The 26433-nt window shown below is 42.8% G+C and overlaps 1 protein-coding gene across 1 annotated transcript in view; it reads left to right on the forward strand.

Annotated features, from left to right (window-relative positions):
• LOC126473702 (uncharacterized) overlaps window positions 1–26433 on the forward strand; it is a 109824-nt gene that overhangs the window by 17002 nt on the left and 66389 nt on the right. Inside the window, exon 2 of the mRNA XM_050100942.1 lies at window positions 19454–19657. Coding sequence (XP_049956899.1) covers window positions 19479–19657 — 179 coding nt within the window. The 5' untranslated portion in view covers window positions 19454–19478. The remainder of the gene's footprint in view (window positions 1–19453; window positions 19658–26433) is intronic.

Consider the following 26433-nt stretch of genomic DNA (forward strand, 5'->3'; position numbering starts at 1 on the left):
ATGTGGTGGTTAGCACACTGGACTCGCATTCAGGAGAACGACGCTTCAAACCCGCGTACGACCATGTTGATTTAGGTTTTCCGTAATTTTCCTAAATCGCTTCATGCAAATGCCGGGATGGTTCCTTTCAAAGGACACGGCCGACTTCCTTCCCCATCCTTCCCTAATCTGTTGGGACCGATGACATCGCAGTTTGGTCCCCTCCCCATATTAAGTAGCCAACCAACCAGTGGTTCAATGTAGTTATTACAGCATTGTAGCTGTGTCTGTCGATTGTGGGCGATGCAGTCAACGGCAACTCTCTACAAACTTTCAGATGACTAACTTTTTAACACGACAATCTTGTCGGGACTGAAATGAGAACATCTATGACATAACAGGGATGTGTTCTTTAGGATATTCTTCGATATTTCTCCCGATAAGAAGTAATACAGTCTCACAGTTTGAGAGAGTGTTAGTTCATTTATTAAATCGTCGTGCTCCGTTGATCCGTTGAAGAAGAACATTCAAGGATTGTGAACGAGCTAAAGGGTACGTTACAAAAAGTGAAGGAAATCGCAGAAACTTAATTTGTGTGATATATTATTAACATACTGTCGCTGCACTGCTTGATGGCCTTCACCAATTTACTAACAAAATTTAATTAAGTACTTTTGAAAGAAAGAGGCTGCTTCGGAAAAAAAGCAGCAGCTTTCTCAGTAATAATAAAGATCTGTCATTCATCTGATACTGCTTGATTACAATGGTATTTTTCAACGAACAAATCTACCTACATCTTTAAATATTGAGTCCTATTACGTAGTGGTTGTCATGAAGCTGTACAACGAAATCTGCTACTTGAGATGTAGTTAACGGAAAGGTTCAATCCTTTAATTTAGATACTCAAATAATTTGTGGAAAGAATTGCTAATGTTATATGTTTTGAATTTTTTAATTGGTAGGGATTCTCGATTATTTGTTTCATTTTAGATGGGAGATTACTGAATATCTATTCTCCAGACTATATAACTCAACTCTGAACCCTAGATAACAATAAGACAAAATTTATGTGAAAATAATTTTTGTATCCATTATTGTGATCAAACAAATCACACTTCAGTTGAGAGTGATTTTTATTATATGCAAAAAGAGCAAATCAGGAATAAATGTAGTGGATAGTGAGTGTAAGAATTTCCATAGGCCCATCCTTAAGAAGACTTTCGCTAGGGATATAGTTTCCTGCTTTGCACGATATCCTACTACTGACTTCTGCTGAGCAAACATTTTATGCCTTTTTTCTTATGCTGCTCTGCCCCAGGAAATAGCTAGATAAGACAACGAGGAGTGAAACTATGACATGAAGTGCGATCCACGTTGGGGCGTTACAGTGGTCTACAACCACTTACCTGCAGCAATGCTCCTGGCATTATGTGGCCCACTGCGTTTTCCCTACAGAAGCAGGTGCTGATCTGAATCTGACTGCAAACTGTCATAAATGTTGTGAACTTTATTAAAGCTTGTCCTCAGAAGCAAGATTGTTTAGACAAATGTGTCACGGTATGGGGCATGAATTTACATCTCTCTTATTTTATAGCAGCACTCATTGACTTTTCAGGCATCGCTAATATGCTGTGTGTTTTTAAATATTTTAGCGATAGCAAACCTTTATAATGTGCTGAGTTTTATCCGCTTGACATCTTGGGCATGAGATCAGCCTGAAAGGAATATGTTTTACTAAAAAAAAAAGTTTAAGATCTGAAGATGACAGCTAACACTGTAGGAACCGGTTGTCTTGAATAAAAAATATTTTGTGCGAGCTTGGATTTTGAATAGTTTTTAAGTGTGTGTGTGTGTGAACACAGTTGGTCAAAGGGACCCACGAATTCAGAAAGGTTGAAAACCATGGGCATATAACAATATACGATTGGCGTAAAGTTAGTATTGACCCCTGTCTAGATCTGAAATGCGTGTATCACATAAAATCATTATCTGCCGTCATGCTGGTAACACATTATAGCCCAAAGAATAACCACGTTCCGCTAGCTGACCAGATATCTGCCTACCCTTCCACAGAACACACTCCTTTTCCTCTCCATGACGGGTCATCGACCCCCCTTTCCAAAAGCTTCTGGTCGCTTCATGTAACTTAGTCCAGGAAACTGAAGTGTCCCCTCTTTTATAAAGAGTATCGTCCATGTTGTTTACTTTTAGACAGTAATATGGAAGTGGCAGGGAAATAATAGCGGAGCGGAAACGTACTGCTATTACAAGACACGTAAGGTGCCCTCCACCACACATCATTGGGTGGCTTGCGGAGTATAAATGTAGATGAAGATGTAGATGTGTACCAGAACAGCAATTTATTATCGGAAACAATTAAACTCTCTCCAAAGATAAAAGATGCAATTTCACAGTGGGAGTACTGAGTAATGCAGTTAAAGCAGTCAAGGTCAAGGATGACCGCGTAAATACGATCGTTGGAATGCTAGGAGGCAATAAGATAATTTGAAAAGATAACAAAAAGCGCGCCACGTTGGCGGACCAAACTAAAATTATTCAAGTAAGTTAAAGTCTTAAGTATTTTCAGTAAATTGATTAATTGACACACGGCGTTGCTAGTTAACAGATAATAAATGGTTCAAATGGCTCTGAGCACTACGCGACTTAACTTTTGAGGTCATCAGTCGCCTAGAACTTGGAACTAATTAAACCTAACTAACCTAAGGACATCACACACATTCATTCCCGAGGCAGGATTCGAACCTTCGACCGTAGCGGTCGCTCGGTTACAGACTGTAGAGCCTAGAACCGCACGGTCACTCCGGCCGGCAGATAATAATAAATCTAGAACATCAATTGAACATGAAAGTAATTACACTTAGTTAATGCACGAACCGCTTAAGGCCCAATGTTCAATGCCTACCATGATGAAGCTAAAATAATTTAACATATGTAAATTTTACATACAAATTTTATCTAGGAGCATGATGCCATCATCTCATACAGAAACAGTACAATTCAATTACCAGCTTTACAGTTGGTGAAATTGCTTCAGAGTTTACAATACGTTTATTTGCAACAAAAGAAATCGATTAGTAACTACACCGACGGGGGAAAAAAAACCAGCATCAAGAAGCAGCTGTAGACGTATACGAAAGTTGATACGCGTGTTTCTACATCTGAAAGATGATGTCTATTCAGATTTCGCGGCCGGCCGGGGTGTCCGAGCGATTCTAGGCGCTACAGTCTGGAACCGCGCGACCGCTACGGTCGCAGGTTCGAATCCTGCCTCGGGCACGGATGTGTGTGATGTCTTCAGGTTAGTTAGGTTTAAGTAGTTCTAAGTTCTAGGGGACTGATGACCTTAGAAGTTAAGTCCCATGGTGCTCAGAGCCATTTGAAACATATTTCGAGCCAGTTGCGTAGGAAGGGCCCTAGCAGCATCACTATGAGGATGCAAATCAGGTTTGCTTTAAATTCACGCTGTAATGGTCTTGAGCTTTAAGTACCTTTGAGATTGGAGGCGGTAAGCTGATGTTAGTAAAGAATGCCTTTAAGGCGACTAAGACGCCATTATCAACACCTCTGAGATCGAACGAGGTCGTATGATAGGGCTACGAGAAGGTGGATGTTCCTTCCGCGATGTCGCAGAAACCATTGGCAAGGATGTAGCCACTGTGCGTGACTGCTAGCAGCGGTGGTAACGGGAATGTACGGTCGCAAGAAGACGGGCACCGGATCGCCACGTTGCACTACCGAGGGGCAAGACCATTGTGTTTGGCGTATCGCTCTGGCGCATCGTATTTGAGCAGCAGTTGGCACCACAGTGACACAACCAACTGTTACCAATTAGTCACTTCAAGGACAGTTCCGAGCCAGACTCCCTGAAGCATACATTCCACTGACCCCAAACCATCGCCATTTGCGACTTTAGTGATGTCAAGCGAAAGTTAATTATAGGGCAGGGTGGAGGTCTGTTGTGTTTTCTGATGAAAGCAGTTCTATGTAAGTGTCAATGCTGGCCTTGTGTTGGTTAGAAGGCCAGTCGAGGGTCTGCAACCAACCTGTCTACCTATTTGCATGCGACGCACTGGACTTATACCTGGAATTATGGTGTGGTGTGCGATTTCGTATGACAGCTGCGGCACTCCCGTGGTTATCCCACGCCCCCTTACAGCAAATTTTTACGTCAGTCTGGTGATTCGACTTATTGTGCTGCCATTCCCGAGCAGATTTCAAGCGGTGTTTTCCAACAGGATAACGCTCGGCCACATACCGCTGATGTAACCCAAAGTGCTCTACCGAGTATCGGCATGTTGCCTTTCCCTGTTCGATCATCAGAACTGTCACCAATCGAGCACAAGTAGGACTTCATCAGACGACATCGCTTTCGTCATCCACAACCAGCATTAACCGTCCCTGTATTGACCGATCAGGTGCAACAGCCATGGAACTCCATTCCACAAAATTACATCCGGCACCTGTACAATACAATGCGTGCACTTTTGCATGCTTGCATTCAACATTCTGGCGGTTACTTCGGTTATTACTGTACAAGCATTTCACATTAGGAATGCCTTATCTTGCACTTATATTAATAAACCTGTGATCTTGCAATGTTAATCACTTAAACATTTTACTTAGACAAGTGTATTCCCGAAAGACCATTACTCTACAGTTATCATTTTTTGATACTGCGGTTTTCTCCGTCAGTTTATTTCGACGGCTTCATGCTTACATCTGAACACACTCTTGTAGGCAGGCAGGGTATCAGGCTTATAAACACAGTGAGCTTTACTGCGCAATGGCTAACCCAGACACTAGATTTCCTCCCAGAAGATATTGCTTAGCCTTACCACGCTGTCCCAGCAACGGGGCAGAGACATGCGCGGGGGAGATACAATCGATTACTGATCACCTAGGACGTCGCGCGGCACGGCACATATATTTTACTTAAAATCTTGAAATACACCTTTTTTTAATACAACCAGTTTTAATAATTAAACATGCATATTTAATTTTTTAAACTTTTTAGGAAACTGTACTCGTGCTATTACAGGCTTCTAGGAGTTGTAGATGGGACTTGACGGATGCAGTTTCGACAAGAAACCTATGCTTGGAAATACACTGTTTGGATGAAAAACATGTTTGTTGAAGAGGAGTTTGTGGCACAACTTGACTAGAAGAAGGGATCGGTTGGTAGGACATGTTCTGAGGCATCAAGGGATCACCAATTTAGTAGTGGAAGGCAGCGTGGAGGGTAAAAATCGTAGAGGGAGACCAAGAGATGAATAAATTAAGGAGATTCAGAAGGATGTAATTTGCAGTAGGTACTGGGAGATGAAGAAGCTTGCACAGGATAGAGTAGAATGGAGAGCTGCATCAAACCAGTCTCAGGACTGAAGACCACAACAACAACAATGTATTCTGAACATTGTTTCTTTACTAACGGCGTTGCAGAATTTTGCGATGGAAGTTTTCAAGATAGTAAATAAATAAATGTAAACATCTGAAAATGGGATTAAAATAACATGACTGTACTCTAAAAATGCAAGTCTTGAGGCAAATTTGTTGGTGAAGTGTTTCGGGAAATGGATTCCTTTCATATTGGTGCGTTACTACATGAACATTAATCTCACGGTCACGACGGATTTGACTTGGTGAGCTACAAGTGCTGATGTCGCGTCACGTGAAGACCCGCTCCACAAACTTAAGTACGTATTTGAATAAGGCCTCGCGGGTCACCAGCGGCTGCCCGTGCCTGATACGGCCATTCGTTTTTCCCTCGCTCCATTTGCTGGTGAAATACGAAAGGGAATGGCTAGAAGTGGTATAAGGCACCCCGTACAGGCACTGTATGGTGGCATGCGGCGTTTGAGTATTTGGAGGTGATTAGAGATGGTGTGCAGTCTTAAATTTGGAAAGGACGAGGAAAGACGTCGGCCATGCTCTTCAAAGGACTCACCTAACTTTTGCCTTCAAATCTAAGTGAGGGTGGATGGATTTGGAATTTGAACCTCCGTCCTCCAGAATACAAGTGCTGTGTTCTAACCACTTCAGCGCCTGGCTCACTTGTCAGTACGAAACTAGCTGCTGCCTTGCTAGCACTTTCAGTTACCAACTTCTACAAGTTGTGATAAATTATCATCTGTAGCATTTAAAGAATGTTCCTGTGATTTTAGTAGCATTTTAAGTTTGTATCAATCACTTGGGTAACACTCCCCAAAGGTCTGAAATTATTAGATGCGGGGTTGAAACTGCCGCGAAATCTAGCCAGTCTGATTTGGTATGTGAAATTATAACCTTTATTGCCGCTAAAGGTATCGATGGTGATGTCATGGTCAATACGGAACAAAGACGAGTAGGCATTCACCTCAAACAAGATGCCATCAATGAGTGGTTAAGAAAGACAGCTGCAGTTACTGTTCAATGCGTTGTATCTGATACTCACTACATCTGTCAGGTGCTTCTTGTAATGCCACGATATTTCGCAAAGTTACTCTACACCTGCGAACTGGTGACAAACGTCTTTCTGACGTAGAATGTGGTAAACCTTCAAATATAAACTATTCAGAAAACATTCTTTTCACCAGCTGCTTAGCTGGGAATGTAAGTCGGTTTAGATTCAAGGCGAGCGGGAAATGAGAGAAAATGCCATTCGAAATAAGAAACAATAACGTTATTTCTAAATAAAAGAGATGCAAAAACCAAAATAAATGATCTACTCGAAAATGCACATTCCAAAATCAAAACCTCCTAATATGTAACATCCAGTTCTGCATTACTCCACACTATGTACTGCAACACGCTTGGATCCGCTTTAGCACGCTGTCCACAGGATGGTCGGGACGTTGCTGCTCAATATTGGCCACGTATTGAGCGCACCATCTTGGGACATGCAGTTTTAGGAGGAGTTCAATGACGGTGCGTTAGAACTTAAGAGCTGAGCAAAAGCATGCTCAGTTGGGTTTATGGAGAGCCGATGCCGCAGTCCATTCCGTTCGTTGACTCCTGAATTGTGGAAGAAGGTTTCCGCGAAGTGGTCGTGGTGTGATCACGTATTATTGTCTTGAGAGGGGAACACGTTGCCGAAATGTTGACTGCTAGACTGGGCAGTAGGATGCGGAATCCTGTCCCGATAATGTACGTCCCGGAAATTTCCCGAGACTGTTATGAGAGACGTCCAACATCAATACATGGTAGCGGCACAAAACGCGACTGGCCCAACTTCCTGCAGAAACCGTGATACTGCGGGCTTGAGATGAGCACTTAAACAAGTAGGGAGACCGTGGACTATTTACGCGGAAAACTTCCCAAATTTTTCAAAAATTGTTTGATTTTTAAAATAGTTTACTTGTTGTTAAAGTATAAATTGCTATAAAGGGAACAAAACAGATCTAATGAACTAATGTCCAGAAATGCATGGTTTCCATGCTAGACAGCATTTATTCAGTCATACATTGGTACAGAAAACGGCCTAATACTAGCTGTACCACACAGCCACAATTACGTTACGTGTTGAAAATGGCTTCCATGTACAGTCGTGCTCAAAAGTATCCGAACGACCTGAACTGAATTTCGCCTGATTTCCATGCAACCCACATAACGCAGCTGTCTAGAAGCTCCTCTAATCGCTCCTGGGTACAGTCGTTTGACTATTGAAAATGGTCCCAACAAGTCACCACTAGAAAACACTGCTCTGTATCGCAATAACTCAAGATGTAAAGTAATACCACGATACTACAAATATCGGGGAACACCTTATCACAGATAAGACTGTCCTTAAGGCTTGTAAGCTCACATTTATTACAATAAATGACATGCCTGAAATGTTACCACTCTCATTATTACATCAGATAGGTAATGCACGTAGTAAGTTCGTCGTATTCATGATTTCCTCGTCAAAGTAATATACCGTGCTTATTATTTAACACAAAATGAGATTAAAAATTTAAGTTATTCGCGAGCAGCTAGTTGAGGATATGTATGAACTTCAAATGACACGACGAACCGTCTCGTTCTGCAAATGGATTCAAACCCAGGTCATGCAGACTAAGCAAAGATTTAGTGACTGACGGAAACCAACAGTCATTACTGATTAGGCATACAAGAGTGATATACCTCGATTTTAGACAGTATCAGTTAGCAAATACCAACTTTAAATTACATAACGCAAGCATTTTTAACGGACGCGAATTCCTACCCAGCACCTATTGTCCCTGTTAACGAACTATGAGAGATGTTAAATATTGCTTCTTAACAAGTAACTTACTTGAATTGCCGTGAGGTAAAGCTTTGTGTTGGACAGGGATTCGAACCCAAAACCTAATCGGATAGATATCGACGCACAATCAACTGTGACATTTCGGATTTTTTCGGCAGTAGCTAGATGTTTTAACTGAAATGACGAGACGAAACATTAATTTTTTTCCTTGCCAGGACTCCAACCTGGCACCTATCGCTGTTATATTCTAGAGAAAACGAACGTTAAATATGGGTTTGTTGCACCAGCAGCGACATGTAAGCATGTTTGAACTAGAAATAATATGACGAAGAGTTCAGTGCTGACTAGGAATAGGGCTCCACACATATCGTTGTTGACTACACACACAAAGAGACGTCAGCTACCGAATTTTTCTCCAGCTCGGACTAACATCTTGAACTTACAGTGATCTCGTAAATAGTTCTGTGTCTCACTGGGAGTCAAAAACGTCACATATCGTTAGTGATGACGACGAATGAAAATACATTAGAAATCAAAATTATTATCCACCTTCAGATAGGTGTTCTCATGCTAGAGCTCGATAATACACATTGAAATCTTTAGTGCCAGGCGAGGATTCGAACCCATTCACGCGCAATATGTGGAGATGTTGAGGAATCTGCAGTTTTGAACAAACAACAAATTGTAGCCCAGCTGTATTGTCACGAAGGTATCAAATTCCGCTTTAAGGACGGTCTGATTTGCATTCCCAGTTCAGAACCAATTTTATCGACATTCAGAAGCTCAGATAAATGATGGAATAAGTGTCCTGTGAGCCTACATTGCGTTTGTTTCGTCACTAGAAATAAATAACTAGTATAAGAAAGGTTACTGATGATAGAGTTTCTATATGTCGCCACTCCAGACTTCATTGTGGTTCAACCTAACGTCTACTTGGTAGAAAAGGAATTTTAATGTTAATTTCAGACCACAGGCCATTATTTCTTCTTCACTTGGTGTAGCCAGAAAATGGAATCTGTCTCTCCCTATCTAAAATCATTGACAAAAGTTGGAATCGAATCCAGACCACCTCCTAACCAGAAATCGCATGGGTTGAGATCCGGTGAACGAGCAGGCCATGGAACTGGACACCCTCGCACGATCCATTTACCAGGGAAAACACGATTGATATACATCTGGACGTTAATGGCGAAGTGGGTGGAGCACCATCATATAGCAGGCACATAATCTTTCGAATCATCAATGGCACTTCTTCCAGCACAGGAGGCAACGTCACCCCCAAGAAACGCCGATAGTTCTGGCGTGCTAACCGACATGAAGGAAGATTGGTCCCAAAATTAGGTCGCCAATTATCGCGGCCTACACATTCCAGTTGCACCGATGCTGATGATTCGCTGTCACCATACCATGGCGGTTCTGCATACTATGTCACAAATGACTGTTACGAAAGCTGAAGCTACCACTTCGTGTCAAGGTGGCCCCATCATTGAATGGGAGGGAAGACACAAATACTGGAATCGTGGTTGCCTGGTGAAGCAACCAGTGACAAAACTGCTCCCGATGTGGAAAGTCTGTCGCTAGTAGACCCTGGTCACGGTGTAAATGATACGGGTAGTAACAAATGTCGTGGAGAATGCTCCACACACTCGACTGGCTTACCCTGTACTGGCGGGCCAACTGCCCGGTACTGACACGGCGCTCGTCTTCCACGAGGCTAAATCATATTTTCCTCGAAGTCTGGCGTCCGAACATTTCGGATATGCCTTTCATGATTTCCTGTTTTCAATAAGTAAACACCACGTCGACAACCTCTCGATTTGAATACGGAATCATTGCGTATAACGCTGTATCACGTCCACTACAAGGTGAGGCAGCAAGAGAAGTGAATCGGACGCAACATTACCAATTACTATGGCAGGACAGGGCTCTAGGGCATGACGTTTGAGAAACAGTAGTAGGAGGAAACTGTGGCTGCATGGTACATAGCGTATTAGACCGCAGTCTCTTTAACAATGTATGATTGAATAACCTGTCTCTAACATGGAAACCATGCATTTAGGGATATATGTAGACCTTTTTTACTCTGTATCCTCTCATCGATCAATCAATAGGGTTTGTACATTGTGCAATTAAAATCACTGCTGTATACATTTCTAACTCAGCTTTGCATTTAAGAGTGAAAAATAATTTTATGTGGGCTAGAGTCGATTGGGCAAACATGCCCAGGGTATAGGGCACATTTAGGCACCTACAGGGACACGTTTATTCATATCATGGAACACAGTTATAAGTAAACAAAATACACCGTCAAAACACCTTTTACGGGCAGTAAATAAAATTACAAGCTTAATTATACCAATTAACAGGATAAAATACAAAAATTTTACTGGTAGAAAACCTACTTCTTTGCGAACTTGATCCTTTTAGCACAATACTGCATATTTAGATGTTTGGTTGTTAATTAAAAGCCTGTTCATCATCATTGTCTGAGTTGCAATTTATGCACACAAAAGATAATAGCCTGTGTTTCCTGTGACACAATCGCCTTGAGTCCACCTTTCGCATCTGAATCTTCTTCTTCTTCTTCAGTAGCTCTACAGCCCTTGGTGAGCCTTGGCTTCTTCAACGATCTTCCTCCACACTTATCGGTTATTTGCTGCTCTTTTCCACCCCCGGACTCCCATATTGCTGATATCCATTATTACCTCATCGATCCATCTTCTTCTAGGTCTCCCTTTTCGCCTAACTGAATGGATCATACCTTTCATCATTTTCTTTGGAATTCTATCCTCTGCCATTCTCTCCAAGTGTCCTAGCCATCGTATTCGCTGTGATTTAACAAATTTTACTATGTCCCTGCCTTGTATTAACTCCTGTAATTCAGCATCGTAGAATATTCTCCAGCCTTCTTCCTCCCTTATTGGCCCATAGATTTTGCGTAGTATTTTCCGCTCAATGCTTCTTAGAGAATTTTTATCGTGTTCTGTCAACGTCCATACCTCTGAGCCGTATGTGATAACTGGGCGGACTAGGGAATTATATATTAGCAATTTAGTTTTTCTTGTAACAAGGCTACTTTTGAAAAGCTGCATATTTGCAAAGTAAGCTCTGTTTCCTGCTTGTATTCTTTCCCTTATAGCCTTTCCAATACTGTTATCATTTGTTATTAGGGCTCCCAAGTAATTAAAAGAGGACACTCCATTGAAGCATTTCCCATTGATGTTTAGGTTTTTAGGGGTTCTTCTGGACTCAGATTGTGACATTACCATATATTTTGTTTTGTTTACATTTACTATGAGGCCAATTTTTAAAGCTTCTGTTTCCATTGCCCGGTATGTTTCTAGGAATGTATTGGTATTTCTTCCTACTATAGCAATGTCATCAGCGTATGCACATATCTGGCTAGTTTTCATAAATATGGTGCCTCTTTTGTTGATTTTATTTACTGCACTATGCAGGGCAATGTTGAATAGGACAGTGGAGAGACTATCCCCTTGCTTCACACCTTTATTAAAGTCAAAGCTTTCACTTGTTCTGCTAAGGACCTTTACTTTTGCTCTTGTCTCTGTCATTGTCATTCTGATTAGTCTTATTAATTTAGCACATATACCAACTTCTTTCAGTACTCTGTATAGTTCTTGCCGATTTATGCTGTCAAAGGCTTGTTTGAAATCGATGAATAAGAAATGCAGATCTATATCATATTCATAGAACTTTTCCATCATTTGCCTTATCACAAATATTTGATCAGTTGTTCCTCTGCCCGGTCGAAAGCCACACTGATATTCCCCTAGTATGCCTTCTGCACACTTCCGTATCCTTTCGTTTAATATACTTGTGAAGATCTTACAAGCTGTACTTAGGAGTGTTACACCTCCATAGTTTTCACATGCTGTTCTGTCCCCTTTCTTATAAATGGGGACTATTATTCCAATTTTCCAATTATCTGACATAGTTTCTGTTTCCCATATATCTGATGTTAATGTGTGCAATTCCTTTATTACAGCCTCACCACCAGTTTTTATTAATTCAGCAATTATGCTGTCTTCCCCAGGGCTCGGTTGTTTTTTGACTTGTGCACAGCCTGGGAGACCTCTTGTATTGTTGGTTTTCTTGCCTCATTGGTTTCATTGTCTACTTCCAGCTCCACTCTTCCCTCCTGTGCAGCTGCCTCTTCATCTTCTAGGCTGGTGCTTAGTGTATCTTTGAAATATCTGCCCATCTTCCCACTATCTGTTCTTCCTCCCTTATCATTTTCCCATCTTTACTGGAACAGGCCATTGTTTTTGGTTGGAATCTATTCTTCATTTTGCCTATGATATGATAGAACTTTCTTATTTCACTCTGTTCCTTTAGTTCTTCTAGTTCTTGAAATTTCTTCTTATTCCACACTCTTTTCGTTCTCTTGCACAGTCTGTTAGCTCTTCTCCTTAATTCTCTATATTGTTCCACATTATTTCTGGTTTCTCTCTGTAGCATTTTTGTTCTTGCCCTGTTCTTTTTCTCTATTGCTGACCTGCAATCTTCATCAAACCACTCCTGGGTTCTTCTGTTCCTTCTTATGCCTATTATTTCCTCTGCAGCATCCTTAATGGCTTTTTCAAACCTGTTCCACCTTTCATCTACTCCTACTGTGGTCTCTTCATTGCTCAACTTTCTGCTTAGTGTTACTTGGTATTTTTTTACTTCATCAGGGATGTTCAGTTTGTCTGTATTCCATTTCATCATCTTTCCCATTCTGTTGCCATTTGTTAGTGACAGTTTCTCTCTCAAGACTGATTTTATCAGAAAGTGGTCTGAATCACAGTTTGGTCCTCTGCAGCTCCGTACATCCGTAACTGACGTGGAGTGGCGTGCAATCACTAAAATATGATCAATCTGATTGACTACTCCATTGGCTGCAGACTTCCAAGTACCCAGATGGATCCTTTTATGTGGAAAGCAGGTACTTTTAATAATCATATTATTCCTTGCTGCGAATTGGCATAGTAAGTCTCCATTCTCATTGTTTTCTTCATGTAGTGAATATTTTCCAGAAACTCCATACAGATGTTAATTCCTCCCTATTTTTACCTTAAAATCTCCTATTACTAGCATCAGGTCATATTTAGGTACTGCACCGTATACTTTTTCCAAGTCTTCGTAGAACTGTTCTTTAATTATATCCTCTTTTTCCTCTGTTGGTGCATGTGCATTAACTATTGATATATTCCTAAATTTACCTTCTAATCTGAGTCTGCACATCCTTTCATTTATGGGTTCAAATTCTAGAAGGCTTTTCCTAACTTCCCTAGTTATTATAAACCCTGTTCCAAGTTGGCGTGTTCTTTCTTCTGGTCCACTATATACCAATGAGTACTCAGGTTTATCTATCTGCCCATTCCCCTGCCATCTTATTTCCTGTAGCCCTACAATATCATATTTGAATTTTAAAATTTCATTGGCTATTTCTTTCATCTTTCCAGGCTGAAGCATTGTCCTCACATTCCATGATGCTACTGTTAGATCCTTTATCCGTTTCCTTTGCTGGGGTCGTGATACATGCTTTCCATCCAGTTTCCGAGGCTTCTGTTGAATTTCCGTAATATTCTTTTTTTTTACAGTATGGTGTTATTAGCCCCATGCCCAACCCCCAACCTGGAGGACCAGAATTTGTATGAGGTTTACTCCTCTAGGGAAGCTGGCTTCACTACACCTCTAGAGCCCTCCCTGCCCTATGTTGTGGGACACACTTTGTCTGTCTCCTCTGTCGGGACCCGTCCGGCTTGGGAGACCCTGCCAGTAGCTATGCTACCGCCGGCATAGCTCTCGACTTCACCGAAGCACGCAAACCCTCCCGCCCGGCACTGAAGGTGCCTACTATAAGGCGGTGTCCCCTGAGAGGATCCATTCTCGGTTTCTTTTTGTTTGGTTGTGTCGTTTCAAGCAGTAAATACAAAGGCAATTTTCATCCCGTTCAATACACTGCCGCAGATTATAAGAGAAAGGAAGAAGAACTGGATGGGACATTGGCTGAGACTGAAGAGCTTGTCAACAGACGCTTTGGAAGGGCTAGTATTTGAGATGAATTTGAGAAGAAGTAAGAGATGACAGGAAGTGGAAATTACGTGAACCTAAAGAGGATGGCAGAAGACAGCAGAGCATAGAGAAGTAGCATGCGAATACCTGTCTTTGGATAGGCACTGACGATGACATCAGAAGTTATCCTATTCACATTTTCCTTGTTCTTGTTTTTAGCCATTTTGTGTCCTTTCCATTCCTTGCTGTCACAGAATTAATTCTTTCTGCATGAGATTCAGACGAACCGAGCATGTGGTTAATGACATCGGAAAACCCCACTTAACAAGAGAATGGTGAGCTTCAGCACAGAAAGGTATAAGGCCAGAACAATGCATTATTCCTTTTAACGTAAATAGGGCCGGGACAGAGGGTAAGTGGCTGGTCAGCTTTAACAGGGCTAGGCTGTGACCTGGCAAGAAAAATAAATTACCCTAGAGAGATGGCGATTGGCTGAAACCATACTGGGCGACGCAGACGCGATACAATGGGGAGATCACCATTATATAAGAGCACTTTGAGAACCATAGCCGGCCGCTGTGGCCGAGCGGATCTAGGCCCTACAGTCTGGATGTAGAATAAAAAAGGGAATAACTGTTTTATCTTTCTTGAATAGACCCCAAACTTTTACTTTATTAATTGATGCATTCTAGTTAAGTGACAGCAGCATTTAAATCATGATCCACACATGATATTAGCTGATTTACAGGGCCAGGTTCATAGTTATATAGGATGTCTGTTTAACACCTTGGGCTTGAGAATACAGTTTAGATTTTTTGTCGATTTGGGTGCTAAGTGGTAAGCTAAGTTTGCACAGTAATCTCTTGCAAATGAAAATACACTGAAGAGCCAAAGAAACTGGTGCATGTGCCTAATATAGTGTAGGGCCCCACGAGCACGCAGAAATGCCGCATCACAATGTGTCATGGACGCGACTAATGTCTGAAGTAGTGTTGGAGGGAAATGACATTGAAGGGAATTGACATCAGGAATCCCGCGGGGCTGTCCATAAATCCGTAAAAGTACGAGGAGGTGGTGATCTCTTTTGCACAACATGTTGCAAGGCATCAAGATATGCTCAATAATGTTCATGTTTGGGGACTTTACTGTCCAGCGGCAGAGTTTAATTTCAGAATAGTGTTCCTGGGGCCACTTTTTAGCAGATCTGAACGTTTTGGGCGTTGCATTATCGTGCTGGAATCACCCAGACATGAATAGATGCAGGTGATTAGACAGGGTGCAGGTGATTAGACAGGGTGCTTACGAACGTGACTCCCGTAAGAGTCGTATCCAGACATATCAGTGGTCCCATGTCACTCCAACGGCACACGTCCCACACCATTACAGAGCTTCCACCAGCTTGAACAGTCCCCTGCTGTCATGCAGGGTCCATGGATTCATGAGGTTGTCTACATATCCATACACGTCCATCCGCCCGATATAATTTGAAACGAGAGTCGTCCGACCAGGCAACATGTTTCCAATCATCAACAGACCAGTGCCGGTGATGGGTCCCAGGCGAGGCGTAAAGCTTTGTGTCGTGCAGTCATCAAGGGTACACGATTGGGATTTCGTCTCCGAACGCCCATATCGATGATGTTTCGTTGAATGGTTCGCATGCTGACACTTATTGATGGCCTAGCATTGAAAGCTGCAGCAATTTGCTGAAGGGTGCACTTCTGTCACGCTAAATGATCCTCTTCAGTCGTCGCTGGTACCGTTCTTGCAGTATGTTCTTCCGGCCGCAGCGATGTTGGAGATCTGATGTTTTACCGGATTCCTGCTATTCACGGTACACTCATGAAATGATCGCACGGGAAAATCCCCACTTCATCAGTGCCTAAGGGATGCTGCGTGCCATCGCTGGTGCACCGACTGTAACACCACGTTCAAACTCACTTAAATATCGATAAGCTGCCATTGTAACAGCAGTGACGGATCTAACAATTGCGCCAGACACTTGTTGCCTTATGTAGGAGTTGCCGACCGTAGCGCCGTATTCTGTCTGTTTACGTATCTCTATATTTGAATACGCAATCCTATACCAGTTCCTTTGGCACTTTGGCGTATATGTATCTAGTCTTAGTTCTACAAGGTGCGCTTCGTAGGAGCTTCGATAAAGAAGTAACAAGATTATTTCACCTTGCATAAAAACTTAACTATATCCTTCGCGCTAAAACGTTGGCGAGAGCCGTCACTAGACGGCAGCACTGGCCTTCAGTTCCGATACCTCTCTAGGAAGAACGGCTCCCGAGAAAATTACTCTACGTAGTTGGGCCCTACCAATAAACGTTTCCCGGGCTCGCCTACTGATTTCTGTTTGCTATAACACTCATCTACGACAGTTATTGGGTGTCAGACAAGTCCTACTCTAGTGGATAAAGGAAACCCTATGCCAACGATCCAGATATAGTTCCAGGCGCTCCCTAGACTAGTTTTTTTCACACTCAGTCGACAGAATCCTTACAGCTACTTCCTAAAAGTCCAGGGCAGTATTAATCTGTTTCTACTCCGGCCTGTAAATAGTAGTAGCGTTCATCAAGAGGTGTTGCTGAGCTTGGGCCACCAGTCAGTGCGTCTCACGATACCGGCTGAATATTCGAATTGTGTCACTGTGATGCGTGCCAATTCAGTGCTGTCAGCTCCTCTAGAAGTAACTGTGCTCGGACGGCCTAAGCTTGTTACGACCCTTTGTGGCTTGTTGAGAGACAACATCGTGCTCTAGCGATCTCTACTGAACTGCTCTAAGAATGCAGGTTTACTTTTACCTCCATAAAGCAGGAGGCCGTAGTTATAGATTTCCTGTGGTCGGAAGAGTATAGGAAGGAGGAATCTGACGAAAGAAGCACAATCTAGAGTATGTAAGAGTCGTGCTAAACATTTTCGGAAACGTTTATAATAAAACTACAGTACTATCATCAATCCTTGATGTGTAAACTACTGATTCGAAGCAGAGAGGGCCGTAACTTGTTGGATTTACCGTCTACCGTAATCGACACAAGTTGTTTAACGACACTCATATAAAAATGGTAGGCCAATATTTACAAATACTACATCATCTAACGCCACACACTACTATCAGAAATTTATTATATATTTCCTTCAAGGGCCCAAAGAAAGTGTGTGGTTTACGGGAGAGCTTCACCCAACATCGCCACAAAATCGGGACCTACCGCCATACTTGTAGAGTAGCTCATTATATATACATGTCACACTCATCCCAATTATACACTGAGAAGACAAGTCAAGGGATACCGTCTAATCTGTCCAGAATGTTTTGCAAACCAATCGCTGTCAATTGTGGCCCAGTGGCGTGGTGCATTGACATCCATAAAAATTCGATTGTTATTTGGGAACATGACTGAAAATGGTCTCCAAGCAGCCGAAAATAATCGTTTCCTATCAATGATCGGTATTCCATGTAAAGACGGCCCACACCATTATGAAGCCACCACCATCTTGTACAGTGTCTTGTTGATAACTTGGGTCAATGGATTCGTGGGCTTGCGAGCCGTTCGAGCCCTACCATCAGTTCTGGACACATCTGACGAGGCCACTGTTTTCCAGTCGTCTGGGGTCCAACGTAAATAGTCACGAAGGCAGAGGACGCGCTGCAGGCGATATCGTACATTAGCGAAAGGTACTCTCGTCAGTCGTCTGTAACCGAAGCCTACTGTCGCCAGATTTCGCCGCACTATCCTAACGGATACGTTTACTGTACGTCCAAGGTTGATCTCTGTGGTTATTTCACACAGTGTTGTTTGTCTTTTAGTTGTGACAACTCTATGCAAACGTTGCTGCTTTCAGTCTCAGTCGTTAAGTGAAGGCCGTCGGTCAATGCATTGTTCGTGATGAGAGGTAAATTTGGTATTCTCGCCACACCCTTGACACTGTGGATCTCGCAATACTGAATTCCCTAATGTTATCCGAAATGGAATCTTCCAAGCGTCTAGCCCCAACTGCCACTCCGCATTGGAAGTCTTTTAATTCTCGTCGCGCGGCCATAATCACTTCGGAAACATTTTTACATGAATCACCTGAGCACAACTGACAGCTCTGCCAATGTGCTTCCCTTTTATACCTGGTGTATACGATAGTACCGCCATTTGTATATGTGCATATGGCTATCCCATGAGTTTTTTCACATTAGTATAGTCTTCTGCTTCACAGGTTGTCATTAGCAGCAGATAAAACTTTAGCTGAATAAGTGTTTTCAGACCAACTGTTTTCAGACCAAATACACTATGTGATCAAAAGCATCTAGACACACGGCTGCAAATGACTTACAAATTCGTGGCGCCCTCAATCGATAATGCTGGAATTAAGTATGGTGTTGGCCCACCCTTAGTCTGGCCGGCCAGAGTGGCCGTGCGGTTCAAATGGTTCACGCAAAACAACAAGTGGTGTAAGCCTCCTCCAGGAAAAACACGACTACACCATAACATCACAGCCTCCGAATTTTACCGTTGGCACTACACACGCTAGCAGATGACGTTCACCGGGCATTCGCCATACCCACGCTCTGCCATCGGGTCGCCACATTGTGTACCGTGATTCGTTACCCCACGCAACGTTTTTCCACTGTTCAATCGTCCAATGTTTACCCTCCTTACACCAAGCGAGGCGTCGTTTGGCATTTACCGGCGTGATGGGTGGCTCATGAGCAGCCACTCGGACATGAAATCCAAGTTTTCTCACCTCACACCTAACTGTCATAGTACTTGCAGTGGATCCTGATGCAGTTTGGAATTCCTGTGTGATGGTCTGAATAGATGTCTGCCTATGGCCCATTACGACCCTGTTCAACTGTCGCTAGTCTCTGTCAGTCAACAGACGAGGTCGGTCTGTACGCTTTTGTGCTGTATGTATTCCTTCCCGTTTCCACTTCACTATCACATCGGTAACAGTGGATCTAGGGATGTTTAGGAGTGTGGAAATGTCACATACAGACGTATGACACAAGTGACACCAAATCACCTGACCACGTTCGAAGTCCGCAAGTTCTGCGGAGCGCCCCATTCTGCTCTCTCACATTGACTAATGACTACTGAGGTCGCTGATATAGTGTATTTGGCAGTATGTGGCAGCACAATGCACCTAATATGAAAAATGTACGGTTTTGGGGGTGTCCGAATACTTTTGATCACATAGTGCATATTGCGCGATGAAACGATCTTTGCCGTGGTGTTTCAGAAGAAGAGCTGACCTCTCTGCAGCGATGATGCGCTACCGCTTGCTGTGGGCACCACTGGTGGTGCTTCTGGTGGTGGTGGTGGCCGTGGTGCTGGGCGCCGCCACGCCGTCCACCAAGCGCGTCCTGGTCGACATTGCCGTCGACGGCGATGATGGCGACGAAAGGATCGAGGCCATTGAGACTGATCCGTCGCAGGACGACAGGTAGTGTGCGCAGGCTGCACCGCAAGTAGACTGCTGCTTGGCTCGTTCTACAATACTTTTTTTCACTCTGGTGTTGTTTACTTTGAGCCTGTTAGTTGCTGTTCGATCACTTACATTTGAAATATAAGGGATGTTTCACAATTCATGTTACACACTTCTAGTGGCTTTAGAGGAGTCTAAGTAGATCAAGTTTCAGATAGGAACCCGTGTCTGGAAACGCCATCCATCGACTCTACAGAGCACTAAAGTTATAGACGCCGGCTTCTTTATCTGTATGTGTATTCAGATGATTCCGTGATGATGTTACAAACTTTCTAGAGTGATGGAGAAGAGTTAATGTATCAATTTGAGTTAAGGATCCCTGTACCTGAAATGAACGAGGTGAAAGTTATGTGAGACAACTCTTCTGGTACCTCTAACAGTGCAATACATGTACCGGTCCTTGTTTTGATCCATACTACCACCCCTGAAAGTTGCCTACATTACAACCTTAGCAACAGTACCAGTACACGTATTCCAATTTCAGAGCTCTCAGATTGATTTCTGCTAATAAGTTTCTACTCGTTCGTTTCCTTACCTCAATTTGATAAATTTATCGTCCTCCATCATCCAAGAATGTAAAATCATTGCGGAATCACTATACAGGCACTGGCGTCTATGACTTTGACGCCTTGTAGCGTCGTTGGATGACGTTTTCGGACAGGTGTTCCTATGTACATCTTGAACTGCTACGTCCGCTCTAAAACCTCTTGAAGTGTATCACATGAATCGTGAAACACCCTGTATATGGGTGTATTATGTTAAAGGTCTCGCAAGTGATCCTTACGAACTGACCTTCTTTCTTTTTCTTCATACCTGTAGCAAAAAATGGCTCTGAGCACTATGGGACTCAACTGCTGTGGTCATAAGTCCCCTAGAACTTAGAACTACTTAAACCTAACTAACCTAAGGACAGCACACAACACCCAGCCATCACGAGGCAGAGAAAATCCCTGACCCCGCCGGGAATCGAACCCGGGATATACCTGTAGCACCTGAAGGCCAGAGTCCCGACATGCACTTCTCAAAATACATGAAAAAGTCGAGTTGCATGACTTCCGAGTTTTGATAATTGTAAAAAAAATCCTAGGACAATGGCCCATAGCGCCTCGCGTTCTGCTCTTGTAATGGAAAGGCTGGTGGTTCGATTCATACTAGACGTGAGGTTTCTTTTAGTTGCGTTTGCGTTCTTTATTTCATGTCAAACTGAAGTACCAATCAACAAATATTGACTCACAATTTTAATGAAAACAATGTACTTCATTACTTATCGCATGAAAATTCTGGTATTCGTAATAAATTAAAATTTGCCAGCTAAATGTGAAACTCCAAATAGACTTTTTTTATTTTTAGTGATTATGAATAAGTATAAACACAATATTAAAAACAGTGCCATAGCTGTATGTACAGGGTTATTACAAATGATTGAAGCGATTTCACAGCTCTACAATAACTTTATTATTTGAGATATTTTCACAATGCTTTGCACACACATACAAAAACTCAAAAAGTTTTTTTAGGCATTCACAAATGTTCGATATGTGCCCCTTTAGTGATTCGGCAGACATCAAGCCGATAATCAAGTTCCTCCCACACTCGGCGCAGCATGTCCCCATCAATGAGTTCGAAACGGTAAGGCTTCTGCTTTAGCCTTTTCCGTAAGATTTTCCAAACCGTCGGCTGTGGTACGTTTAGCTCCCTGCTTGCTTTATTCGTTGACTTCCGCGGGCTACGCATGAAACTTGCCCGCACGCGTTCAACCGTTTCTTCGCTCACTGCAGGCCGACCCGTTGATTTCCCCTTACAGAGAAATCCAGAAGCTTTAAACTGCGCATACCATCGCCGAATGGAATTAGCAGTTGGTGGATCTTTGTTGAACTTCGTCCTGAAGTGTCGTTGCACTGTTATGACTGACTGATGTGAGTGCATTTCAAGCACGACATACGCTTTCTCGTCTCCTGTCGCCATTTTGTCTCACTGCGCTCTCGAGCGCTCTGGCGGCAGAAACCTGAAGTGGGGCTTCAGCCGAACAAAACTTTATGAGTTTTTCTACGTATCTGTAGTGTGTCGTGACCATATGTCAACGAATGGAGCTACAGTGAATTTATGAAATCGCTTCAATCATTTGTAATAGCCCCGTACTTCTTTCATTTAACATAAGACTTTTGCAGTTGATTATGAATACCAGTATTGTCATAAAATTAGTTAGTAAAAATAGCAAAATGAATTTTTTTAAAAAACATTATTCAATATCTGTTGATTAACTTCTCAGTTTTATGGAAATTATAGAATGCAATTAAAATTTTAAGAAAATACACTACACGACAAAACAGTGAATCAGCCATAAGACATGGTCGCTATCAACGTAACTTCATACATGTACACACCGCTGCCAGGTATGAAAATAGTTAGAGATGCAAATTTCCCAGATAGGTAGGACGGCCGCTGGGAACCAGTAACATTGCTCCTATCTTGTATTGTTACCAGGTCTTGTAGTGTACATAAAGAAGGTGAACAGCGTCAGATGTCCATTGATCACCGTGAAGGACTCTGAAGATGCTGCACAGACGTATTGGGCAGCGTTATCAGGTCTGACAGCGTTTGAAAGCGGCCTCGTTGTGGGTCTCCGTTTGGTTGAATGGTCTAATCGTGCAGTATCCAGATTTGTGGGGCATTCTGATGGAAGACTGCACCGAGGTTGGACCGTATGGCAACGTGAGCGCATCCATACTCGTCGCCGATCTTCTGGTCGACCAAATCTGAGGACGACGACGGAGGATCGCTGTACTGTGTACCGAGCACATCGTAACCCCTTCGCTTCTGTGCCTGCCCTTCGACTGCAAGTAATGGACTCGCTGCAATTTTCTGTGCTGTGTCACCCGCACCAGTGATCGGAGACTAAACGCAGCCGGACAGTGACATCGCATACCCATGCGCAGGCTGCCGTTAACACCACACAGACTATTGCGACTGGTGTGGTGCCGTGACCGGGAAGAGTGGACTCCTGAAGAGTGGCGTCACTCTTTGTTCAGCAATGAATTGCCGTTCTGCACTATCTCAGAATACCAACGTCAGCGAGCATAACGGCGACCTGAAGACAAAGTTCTATTATTCCAGTGTTTCGGTTGGTTGGTTGATTTAGGGGAGTCCATACAACAAGGTCATCGGTCCCATCGGATTAGGGACGGATAGGGAAAGAAGACGGCCGTTCCCTTTCAAAGGAACCATCCAGGCATTAGCTTGTAGCGATATAGGAAAATCAAGCAGAACCTACCAAGTGTACCGGTATGAAATGAGCGTTTTTTGTGAAAATGAAACACTAATTTTCAATTGAAAAGTAAAAACATTTTATTCAAAGTACTGACGACTGCTTTTTATACATTTTGACCACCTTTCTGACAATTTGTGGACAGCACGCCAATAGAAATGTCCGTCTTTTGAAGCAAACCAATCAGACACCCAATTTTCGACTTCTTCGTAGGAATCGAAGTGTTCCTCAGCCAATGCGTGTCCCATTGATGAAAACAAATGGTAGTCGGAAGGGGCCAAGTCTGGTGAACACGGCGGGTGTGATAGCAGCTCCCAGCCAAGTGTTTTGATTGTGTCCTGAACCAGTTTTGCTTTGTGTGCAGGTGCATTGTCGTGTAAAAAAATTACTTTGCCATGTCTTCTGGCACATTCTGGTCTTTTTTTAGATCAATGCATAGTTCAAATTGATCATTTGTTGTCTGTAGCGATTAGTATTCACTGTTTCACCGAGTTTTAGAAGCTCATGATATATCATACCTTTCTGATCCCACCGAACACAGAGCATTGTCTTCTTGCCGAATCGATATGGTTGTGCAGTCCATGTTGATGGTTGTCCCGGATTAACCCGCGATTTTTCCCGTTTAGGATTCTTAAAATAAATCCAATTTTTCATCGCCAGTAACAATTCGATGCAAAATTGATTTTCTTTCATCTCTTTGAAGCAAAATTTGACAAATGGTTTTTCGGTTTTCCATCTGTCTTTCATTTAATTCATTTTCCACATTTTTGGATCTTTCCCATAGCTTTCAAACGGTCAGAAATTGTTTGTTGTGCAACATTTAGCATTGCTGCCATTTGCTTCTGACTCCAAGTATCATTATCATCCAATATTGCTTGCAATTCTGCGCCTTCGAACTTTTTTGGTGGTCTTCCACGTTCTTCATTTCTTACATCAAAATCATTATTTCTGAACCGTTGAAACCATCTTTTGCATGTTGCTTCTGATAGAGAATGATCACCATATGCCTCGACAAGCATTCGATGCGACTCTCAGCAGTTTTTTTCAAATGAAAACAAAAAATTAATGCTTTCCGCAAATCATCACTTTCTGGTACAAAATTCGACATTGTTAACACGATGAAAACATATGATGTTGTTTGTTCCATGTTTTGATGTATACTAAATATCTTTGACAGATGTCATACCAACCAAACAAAAAAATATTAAGGTTCGTTCACAACAAATGTTCCCTATCGACACATTTGTATCTTAACGCCCATTTCATACCGGTACACCTGGTAAATCAGGATGGCCGGATGCGGGTTTGAACCGTCGTCCTCCCGAATACGAGTCCAGTGTGCTAACCACTGTGCCACCTCTCTCGGTAGTGTTTCGGAGAGGCACAGCGGTGTTTGTTCTGGCGTTATGTTGAGGGGAGCCATCGGATGTGGCTTCAGTTTACGTCTGGTAGTGACATTCTTCATCGTCAAATGTTACAGCTCATGCAACAGTGCTGTGTTGCCATTTATCAACACGAGAATGCTCTTACTCACAGGGCACGTGTATCTAGGAACTCTCTGCGTGATGCTGAAATAAGTCTCGTGATCATACATGATTCTCAGATCTGTTCCCGAAAGAGCACCTGTTGGACCAGCCTGGGCGTCAGCTTAGGCCCAGTGCCATTATCGAGGATCTGTGATATCAAGGACCTGTCATAATTGTTGACCAGCTTGCCTCAGGATAGGATACAATGGTTTTATGACATCTTGCACCAGTGCGTATATCCAGTCTAGAGTGGGTGCTATGTCATACTGGTAAGTGGGCTTATTATGCCAACTTCTGTGTCAATCTGACTCGAGTTTCTGATTACTGAAATAATATTGCATACACTGACAACCCGTGAAACTTCACTTCGTTTCCTCCTCCCTTTCTGGGAGTTTTACTTTTCTTGTCAGGCAATGTATTTGCTTCTGGCGAGAACCGAACCAGCAATCACTCAGTTACAAGACTAGAATACTAAACACGTAGCTAAGGATCACACTGTTAACAATTACGATATTTTTCATACTTAACAGGGTTTGTAACTGTTCAAAGTCAATTTTTTTTCGAATGCTTTGATAAGTACGGTATATCGTCTTTAGTTAAAACATTGGCTTTCAGACCACGTTTTGCTGGTTCACCTGAGCTTTCGACATACCTCTGTTGATATATGAAGATGGTATCTGTTCTTTCGGACAGATACCATTAGTGATCTTGCAGTTCTCGAAGAATGAAATTACAATGAAATCCAGACCATTAGCTGCTTACAGGCGTTGGTAAATATCAACGGGGACAGGAAAATTTGTGCCCCGACCGGGACTCGAAACCGGGATCGCCTGCTTACATGGCGGACTCTCTATCCGTCTGTGTCCTCGATGGCTCAGTCAGATAGAGCGTCTTCCATGGAAGCAGGAGATCCCGGGTTCGAGTCCCGGTCGGAGCACATATTTTCATCTGTCCCCGTTCATATTTATCAACACCTGTAAGCAGGTAATGGTCTGGATTTCATTGTAATTTCATACCTCTGCGGATGTCAAAATGATCCGCATTAGTTGGACTGTCTAATAGTTAGGTCACTCAGAAAGGCCTCATGACCACTCGATAAAAGATGTCGCCCAACGGGTAACGAGGACAGGTGTGACCATAGCAAACATGGGGCAGAGGTGTTGCATCTCAAAGAAGGTAACAAGGGTGGGGGGGAGAGGGGTTATCAACTCACTATAATACGAAACCGTGATACAAATTAATGCATGTTTATTACAAAGTTTGCTGCTAACGTATATGAATAACTATTACCGGAAATACGGCAACAGAAAGTCGGTTCATCACATTAAAAAGAGTGGAAAATTCCAGTCCACGGTGCAGGTATCTGTTACTTCTCATGGAACATCTGTCATTGACTCCCCGGGCACAGCCTTTACCGGATCCAACCCTTCAGCACAAAACAAGGTTCCTTTGAAATGTGTTTTGGCCAAATGGCATTGCTTGTAAAAACTGATATTCTTTGCAGGTACAGGCGTTGTCGGGCTACGCTGTACGATTTCTGTGAATACAGCCGTCCACCCCACATCGCGCAGGGCGTATTATGCGAAAAACTGCAGCAACGCGACTCACAGGTGCCACTACTAACAATGTCCGTGTCCCCATCCACTACCTGCCCCTAGCGGTGAACTCATCTCATCCCCTCGCCATTCCCTCTGAAAGGAGAGCGGCAACTCCTCTTCACAGAGCCAGCTAAACTACTGAGAATATTTCATTCAAATTGCCCCTAGGAAAGAGAAGGAATTAATGGACAAGTAGACGGCTTATTCCTAGCAGTCACTGAGGTATCTAATTGCAGAATTAGTTTATCACTTGATGAGAACATAACTGAGATAGTAATGATTTTAAATCAGTTATGAATAACACATGAGGTGTGCCAGTCCAGCAGTGGACTGAAACGTACCACT

Source organism: Schistocerca serialis, chromosome 4 (assembly GCF_023864345.2).
Source record: "Schistocerca serialis cubense isolate TAMUIC-IGC-003099 chromosome 4, iqSchSeri2.2, whole genome shotgun sequence".
Taxonomy (NCBI): Eukaryota; Metazoa; Arthropoda; class Insecta; order Orthoptera; family Acrididae; genus Schistocerca; species Schistocerca serialis.